Source organism: Macaca nemestrina, chromosome X, assembly GCF_043159975.1.
Source record: "Macaca nemestrina isolate mMacNem1 chromosome X, mMacNem.hap1, whole genome shotgun sequence".
NCBI classification, from domain to species: domain Eukaryota; kingdom Metazoa; phylum Chordata; class Mammalia; order Primates; family Cercopithecidae; genus Macaca; species Macaca nemestrina.
Window position 1 is genome coordinate 105,362,615 of NC_092145.1, and position 8,750 is coordinate 105,371,364.

The window sequence follows — 8,750 nt, forward strand, 5'->3', positions numbered from 1 at the left end:
ACAAACCCTGCATAAGAAACCTGCACCACATGTATGCCTGAACTTAAAAGATACAAAAAGAATAAGAAAAAATAGATTTCAAAACAAAAACTTTGAGAAGAGACTAAAAGGTCACTATATAATAATAAAGGGGTCAATTAATCAAGAGGACATTAACAATTTTAAATATATATGCACGCAACACTTGAGCACCCAGATATATAAAACAAATGCAATTAGAGCTGAAGAGAGAGACAGGCCCCAATAAAATAATAGATGGGGACTTCAGCACCCCACATTCAGTACTGGAGAGATCTGCCAAACAGAAACTCAACAACAACAACAACAACAAAAACAAAGAAAAAAAAAACACAGAGTTAATCTGCACTACAGGCACATGGATCTAATAGATATTTACAGAACATTTCATCCAACAACTACAGAATACACATTCTTTTCCCCAGCACATGGATCATTCTCAAGGACAAGACCATGTTAGGTCTCAAAACACTAAAAAAAAAAAACCTGAAAGAATATCGTGGATCTTGTCAGACCACAGTGGCATAAAACTAGAAATTAATAACAAGAGGAATTTTGGAAAACAAATACATGAAAACTGAATAATCTGATCCTGAATGAATAATGGGTCAATGAAGAAGCTAAGAAGGAAATTTAAAAATTTATTGAAACAAATGACGATGGAAAAAAATATACCAAAACCGATGGGATACAGCAAAAGCAGTACTCAGAAAGAGGTTTATAGCTGTAAGTGCCTACAACAAAAGAGGTAAAAACTTCAAATAAACAATTTAACGATGCATCTTAAACCAAACCAAAAATTAGAAGAAAAGAAATAATGAAGATCCCAGCAGAAATAAACAAAATTGAAATGAAAAAAAAAACCTATTTTTTAATAGGTTAACCAAAATTGACATACCATTAGCCGAGCTAAGGAAAAAAGAGAGAAACCCAAATAAATAAAATCCGAAATGAAAAAGGATTTGGGAGGCTGAGACAGGTGGATCACTTGAGGCCGGGACCTAAAGACCAACCTGGCCAATATGGCAAACTCCATCACTACTAAAAATAAAAAAATTAAACAGGTATGGTGGTAGGCGCCTGTAATCCCAACTACTCGGGTGGCTGAGGCAAGAGAATTGCTTGAACCCTGGAGGTGGAGGTTCTAGTGAGCTGAGACCCTGCCATTAAACTCCAGCATGAGGACAAAAGGAGACTCTGTCTCGAGAAAAGAAAAAAAAGAAAAAAAAGAAAAAAGAAAACAGAAAAGAAAAAAGAAAATAAACAAAAAGAAACGAAAAACAAGATATTACAAAACTAATGCTGCAAAAATTCAAAGGATCATAACTGGCTCCTATGAGAAACTCCATGCCTCTAAATTGGAAAATCTAGAAAAAAATGGACTAATTCCTAGATACATACAACCTCCCAAGACTGAACCAGGAAGAAATCCATAACCTGAACAGACCAATAACAAGCAACAAGATCAAAGCCATAATAAAAGTCTTCCAGTAAAGAAACGTCTGGACCTGATAACTTCACTACTGAATTCTACCCAATGTTTAAAGAAGGACTAATACCAATCCAACTCAAATTATTTTGAAAGATAGAGGAGCAGGGAAGAGTTCCAAACTCATTCTATCAGGCCAGTATTACCCTGATACCAAAACCAGACGAAGACACATGAAAAAAAGAAAACTACAGGGCAAAACTGCTGATGAATATTGATGCAGAAATCTTCAACAGAATACTAGCAAATCACATTCAACAATACGTTAGAAAGAATCATCATCATGACCAAGTGAGATTTATCCCTGGGATGGAAGGATGGTTTAACATATGCAAATTAATGTATGTGATAAATCATATCAATGGAATGATAAAAACCATATAATCATTTCAATTGATGCTGAAAAGCATTTAATAAATCTCAGTGTGTCATCATGATACAAATGCTGAAAACACCAGTGAAAGAAGGAACATACTTCATTGTAATAAAAGTCATATACCACAGATCCACAGCTAGTATTGAAGTGCCTCATTGTCTGGGGTAACACCCAGAGTTCTTGGACTCACAGCCAAGGAAATCAAGGACATGGGCACACCAAGAGTGAGGTGTAGAGCAGAAAGTTAATAGGAGAAACAAAGAGAACAGCTTTCTACTGCAGAGAGGGGTCCCAGAAAAAAACAGTTGCCATCCTGCAATGAAATACAGGGGTTTTTATAGATGAGCTAGTGGGGAGGCAGTATCTGATCACCCACACAGGGTACACACAACCGGTTAGGACCAGGTGTACCATCTGCATAGGGTGTGAATCTCTGGCAGCCCCCACGCTAATCTTTTATTATGCAGGCGGGTCCTCAGCCTGAGCTACAACATGTTGCTCATTTCGTTCTTACTGTGTATGTGCTACAAAAGGGGAGGTGGAAAGCCCATGGTGGACATGCCTGGCCCCACGTGGCCTTATCTATCTGTGCAGCTGTTGGCATCCCACTATGAAAGCTTCCAGCTTCCTATCTATCTATGATAGAAAATCAATGTACCAACATTTTATCTCCATGTACCATCTCAAACACAGGATTTAAACTTCCAAAAAAGATATAATTCTCAAGACTATTAAAGATCAAAAAACAAATTTAACAAAAATGTGCAAGGATTCTTTGCAGAAAACTATAAAACTTTATTAAGAGAATGCTATCAGTCAAATTTCCAGCATAACAATAACATTCTTGGTTTCAGTCTTCATTTCTCTTGGTGTAAACCTATCGTTGCGCATCACCTAGAACATAAATATACAATTAGGACCCATTACTCAGCAGATTTTAATTCATATGACACTAGAGGTATACAACTACCATCTTGATGAACTAATATCAGAACACTGAGGATGACCATTTAGCCTATATCCAGTTAGCCTCTGAATAAACTCTGAAGGTAGACTTCCAGGCCTATTAACAATATTTTTAATTCATGCCACTTTTTCTAGAATAAGGAAACAGAGACTGTTTAACTTCAGAATGAATTCAGTCAAGTGAATCTATTTGTATGTATAAGTGGAAAGCAAAAAACAAACAAAAAGAACGCATATACTTTCAATGAAAATTCAATGAAACAAAACCCCAAGGGAAAAAGATATTTTTAAAAGTATCATTTAAATATTTTGATATAAAATAACACTTGAACACAGAATATGCTTAGAACGCCCTAAGTGAAGGAAATAGAAAAGTCAGTATTACATTTGTTTTGTGTCTCTTGTGAAAAAGTGTAAAAACGTTACTTTGGACTAGTTTAGTCATTATGCAGTTGCTTTAAGTAGAGCGAACATTTGTCACTATTTTCACCGGAATTCCTGCCTCTTTACATGCCTAAAAGCAGTTCAGTTTACTCAGTTTATACCGTAAACTGAATACCCACGCTAGCTGTAAGCCATTACCATCACAATTAACACAACAAAATACTGATGCTTATTATAAACATGTTACGTATTTGTTAAAAACAGGCCTCTATAAAAGTATCAGAAAATTATTGGCTGTTGGTTAAATGACTTACATTCAAAAGTCACGTTTTCATATCTTTTTTTTTTAAATGACACATAAAAACATATATATTTATCATGTATAACATGATGCTTTAAAATATATGTACACACTATGAAATGGCTACATCAAGCTAATTAATATCTGCATTACTTGAAACATCTGTGAAGACACTCGATATCTATTCTCTTAGCATGTTTCTTATCTTTCATATCATAATCCAATTAACTTTGACCCAATTTTTCTCCATCTTTTGAAGTCCTGGCCTCAAGTGATCCTTCTGCCTCGGCCTCCCAAAGTGCTGGAATTAAAAGCATGAGCCAGCATACCTGACCCTCTATCGATCATAGTGTGTGAGGCAGCCATTTGGGGTCTGAACTACCTTCAAAGAATCTTTGGACATGAAGTAAGATATTAAAGTAGCACTAATTTTACCTCTGTGTCACACAAAATATAATATTGTGAAAACAGACACCCTATAGTTTGCATCTTAATTGAACAACATACCTGCTTCCAGCATTTTAGTGGGATCAAAAGTGGGCAGAGTCCTCTCCCTGACATCAGGACCATCTCCAGGCTCATCCTCTATCTTAAGCAGAGCCAGTGCCTGTTGAAAAGCTTCCACGTCAGGCCCTTAAAAGATAAAAAGGTCATCAGTTTACAAATTAAAACATGAACTATGAACGAGGAAATGATAATGTTTATTCCCTCATCATTATGAAATAAAAACCTGTAGGCTAATTATTTCAGGAGTCTGTTGCCAGGAAAACAGGAAAGCAGAGATGTTCAAACATCACCCTTTCCTTTCCCAAGGCTGGCCCTAGACAACTTACTTGCCCCTTTTGTACTCATTTGCTCTTATTCTTATCACATTAAATCAGTGATTTGTTTGAGTCAGTCTGACTAGACTATGAGCTTTAGGCTACAGTTTGGCACTGACGTTTCCAGCACTTAGTAACATGGCATGAGGAAGCATTAATAAATGTGTATTAAAAAGTTTCTTAAAAAATACATGAGATGTCCACAGATGGCAGACTAGGAAGCTACAAGGAGCCATTCTTCCACAGAAACATAAAATACAAAACAAACCAAAAAACAGAAAATGGCTGAACAAACCATACAGCAGCTCTGGAAAACACTCACAGGCTTATGACAACCATGCAAGTACCCAATCAATAAAAAACCTCTGTCAAAATGGTAGGAAAGTTTTGTGGCTTTTTATGTGTCCTTGTCCCACCCCTCCCCACAGCAGCAGCAGGAAACGTTTAAGATTCCTTCCTAATGTTTTCTGGCCTCCTGTTACTGGTATGTCATAAAATATAATGCATAAATATACCTCCACCACCCACAAGCATTATTCTCCACTCTCCCTTCACCTTGAACAGCAGGTGCTCCTTCATTTTCGATCTCCCCACTAGGTGCAATACCCTGATTTTCAGTTGGTGCTTCCTCTTCTTGACGTTTTTCCTCAGTGGGCTGCTGGACCTAAGGGTGTAAGTGTGTGTGTGAATAAAAACTCAATAATATAAATACACAAATGCATATGTGCATCGAATCATAAATCTAAAGATATTCTTCCAACAGACATATATATATAAACACACACAGAGAGAGAGAGAGAGAGAGAAATATCCATATCCATACAGGTAACACCAGAATATATTATTTCTGAACCAAAGTTTCCTTCATGAGATGTCATCATCATTTTTTTATCAGCATGGAACCCCTGGACCAGTGCATGTACACTAGCTCAAATATATTTTGTAAAATAAATTGTGTTAATAGAAAACATCAAATGTTAAAGGACTCACAATCACAGATTCAACCGGCTGGGAAGACTCTTGGTCATTTCCTCTTTCTGAGGATTGGGATCTTGTTCTTACATGCTCACTCATATTTCCCACTGAAAACAGAATATTGTTATTTGGAAAAAGTGTGTAAGAACGTAGCTATATATATGAACATTCCATGGCAAAATGGTGATTTGTACTTTTAAAAGTTTGAATTTATCTTAATTTTGAAACTATTTTCAAACTAATTCACAGAGCAATGATAAGTACTCATGCTTTGCAATCAAACTAAGGACAGATTTGTTTGTATCACAGTTGAAGAGGCACAGAAATCACCTTAACGCCATAGCAAAAGACAGAAGACATTCCTGAGTTTTGGTTTCACAATCAGACTCTCCATCATGAAGACATTTAGGAAAAAACGGGCAGAGAATTGAAACTGAAATGACTACTGCTTTCGTCCCACTCTGATTTGCTAGGCCCATTTCACCCCCACACCCTTCCCAAAATCGAGTCTTGCTGGAAAGCACAGCCTCACCCATTCCTTCCCATGACGTTCACAGCGGAGGTGAGAAATTGTGAAACAGAGTGAACGTTATGCTCCTCACGGGACACCTCTGCCAGGCACTCTACAGACCTCAGGGCCGCAGTCACCAGCCCACAGCGTTCCCAGTTCCCAGGCCCCTTCCTTACCGAACACGCTGTCCCTTTCCGCGCCCCTACCTAGGAGTGTAGAAACTGTCCTGTCTCAGAGGGTTCCAGGAGTTTCCGGGACTCAGACACCTCTAACAGCACGCACAGCACTCGCCCCATCTTCATGCGATCCCTCCCCTCTGTAGCCCACCTTCCTCCCTTGTCCCAGCCCAGCCCCAAAGACAAGTCCCATGGTGGCATGGCGACCTAGGAGGAGCTGGACCATGACTGCAAGGCCCTTTTCCCTCAGAAGCCACGGACTGTGCTGCAGGACCTGTCCTAACGCTGGCTCCTCCACACATTCACTCACAACTAAATTCTCAGGAAGACCGCTCTGCGGACCTACCGGCTGCGTCTCAATCAGTGAGAAAGAATCAAGATGGCGGAAAAAATGAAGACACAACCTCTCCCTGCATAGCTCTGCGCGGACAGAAGGTGGGCAGCAAGGCGCAGAGGCAACAACAGACACGCGTAGCAACAGACATGCGCAGCAACAGGTCTGTGCAACATGCGCACTGAGGAGGGCATTCGCCTCCAGACTGAAGTTTTCCTGCCTCTGTGGAGAACCTAAACCAGCAGCGCTCCTAACATCGAAAATGAATTGCAAAGCACTTTTCTTTTTCCCCCGCCCAACCTTTCTTTCCCTTCCAGTGGCTTTGGAGAATATGAGCCCCAGCTTACTCTAATAATGTGTTTCAGAAAAATTCACCATCACAGAAATAAATCTTAAATATTTTAATACCTGTTTTATATACGCTTCCAGAAATCATTTTCTTGCCTCCTTCACGAGTTTGCTGTCATGCTTGCAGTGGTGTTATCTACTCCAATACGATAAGACATTCATAGTTTTTGGTTGCATTATTGTACGTTCAAAATCATTGATCCAGCTGGACAACATTAAAGTGGTAGGAACTCAACCTTAGTTGTTGAATCCCTGTTTCACCCACTGTTTTGAAATGGCTCTTTTATCATCGCCTACATCCCCACTCAATTTTGTATGTAACTCTCTTCTTTTAATTTTCTTCCATTGAGTTGTTTATACCTGTACCACTACTGCAGTATTTTAATTGCTGTAGCTTAATGATAGTTGAAATGTGAGGTAATACTTGCCCTCTCTCACTGATTTCTCCTTTTCTATCAATTCTGACACGTTGGTCTTTCAGATGAACTGCAGAATCATTTGATCAGGTGCTAAAATATTCCTGTTGAGATACTAGTTACTATTTTTATATTACATGCTAACTCTGGGACAATAGCCATCTATTTAAGAATCTCGCAATAAAAAAAAAAAAAATTTTAAAAAAAGCCACTCCTCAATTCCTCAAGTCTTTTAACGTATCCCACACAATGACTGTGTTATTTTCTTCATATTAGTTCTTCACATTCAAATTAAATTTATTCATGGCCATTTTTATTTTTCATCCAACTGCTACAGAATACACATTCTTTTCCCCAGCACATGGATCATTCTCAAGGACAAGGCCATATCTTAGGTCTGAAAACATTAAAAAAAAAAAAAACCCGAAATAATATCATGGATCTTGTCAGACCACAGTGGCATAAAACTAGAAATTAATAACAAGAGGAATTTTGGAAACTATACAAATACATGAAAACTGAATAATCTGATCCTGAATGAATAATGGGTCAATGAAGAAGCTAAGAAGGAAATTTAAAAATTTATTGAAACAAATGACGATGGAAATACAACATACCAAAACCGATGGGATACAGCAAAAGCAGTACTCAGAAAGAGGTTTATAGCCATAAGTGCCTACAACAAAACAGGTAAAAACATCAAATAAACAATCTAATGATGCATCTTAAAGAGCTGCAAAGAAAGAGTAAATCAAACCAAAAATTAGAAGAAAAGAAATAATGAAGATCCCAGCAGAAATAAACGAAATTGAAATGAAAAAAAAACCCACAAAAGATCAATAACACAAAAAGTTGTTTTTTAATAAGTTAACCCAAATTTACAAACCATTAGCCAAGCTAAGAAAAAAAGAGAGAAACCCAAATAAATAAAATCCGAAATGAAAAAGGATTTGGGAGGCTGAGGCAGGTGGATCACTTGAGGCTGGGACCTCAAGACCAACCTGGCCAATATGGCAAACTCCATCTCTACTAAAAATAAAAATAATTAACCAGGTATGGTGGTAGGCACCTGTAATCCCACCTACTAGGGTGGCTGAGGCAAGAGAATTGCTTGAACCCTGGAGGTGGAGGTTCTAGTGAGCTGAGACTCTGCTATTACACTCAAGCATGAGAACAAAAGGAAACTTTCTCCAGGAAAAAAAAAAAAAAAAACAGAAAAGAAAAAAAACAAAAGAAAGAAAAAGAAATGAAAAACAAGATGTTACAAAACTGATGCTGCAAAAATTCACAGGATCATAACTGGCTCCTACAAGAAACTCCAGGCCTAAAAATTGGAAAATCTAGAAAAAAATGGACCAATTCCTAGATACATACAACCTCTGAAGACTGAACCAGGAAGAAATCCATAACCTGAACAGACCAATAACAAGCAACAAGATCAAAGCCATAATAAAAAGTCTTCCAGTAAAGAAACGCCTGGACCTGATGGCTTCACTACTGAATTCTACCCAACGTTTAAAGAAGGAATAATACCAATCCTACTCAAACAACTTTGAAAAATAGAAGAGGAGGGGATAGTTCCAAACTCATTCTATGAGGCCAGTATTACCCTGAAACCAAAACCAGACAAAGACA

General features: G+C 37.9%; 1 protein-coding gene across 1 annotated transcript; it reads right to left on the bottom strand.

The window, feature by feature from the left end:
* Positions 1 to 2,649: 2,649 nt before the first annotated feature.
* Positions 2,650 to 6,484, bottom strand: LOC139360806 (putative G antigen family E member 3). Its single transcript, XM_071088857.1, has 5 exons — positions 6,364 to 6,484; positions 5,346 to 5,437; positions 4,911 to 5,019; positions 4,042 to 4,167; positions 2,650 to 2,777 (listed from the first exon to the last, which is right to left on the bottom strand). The coding sequence occupies exons 2-5, from the start codon at positions 5,427 to 5,429 to the stop codon at positions 2,761 to 2,763; spliced, it is 336 nt and encodes a 111-aa protein (XP_070944958.1). The 5' UTR covers positions 5,430 to 5,437; positions 6,364 to 6,484; the 3' UTR covers positions 2,650 to 2,760.
* Positions 6,485 to 8,750: the final 2,266 nt, after the last annotated feature.

Excerpts from the sequence above, each read along its gene's own strand:
- LOC139360806 (XM_071088857.1), bottom strand. The coding sequence starts at position 5,429 with ATGAGTGAGCATGTAAGAACAAGATCCCAATCCTCAGAAAGAGGAAAT. Across the intron at positions 5,020-5,345 it reads AGCCGGTTGAATCTGTGATT|GTCCAGCAGCCCACTGAGGA; the intron begins GTGAGTCCTTTA and ends TTACACCCTTAG. Across the intron at positions 4,168-4,910 it reads AGGAGCACCTGCTGTTCAAG|GGCCTGACGTGGAAGCTTTT; the intron begins GTGAAGGGAGAG and ends TTATCTTTTAAG.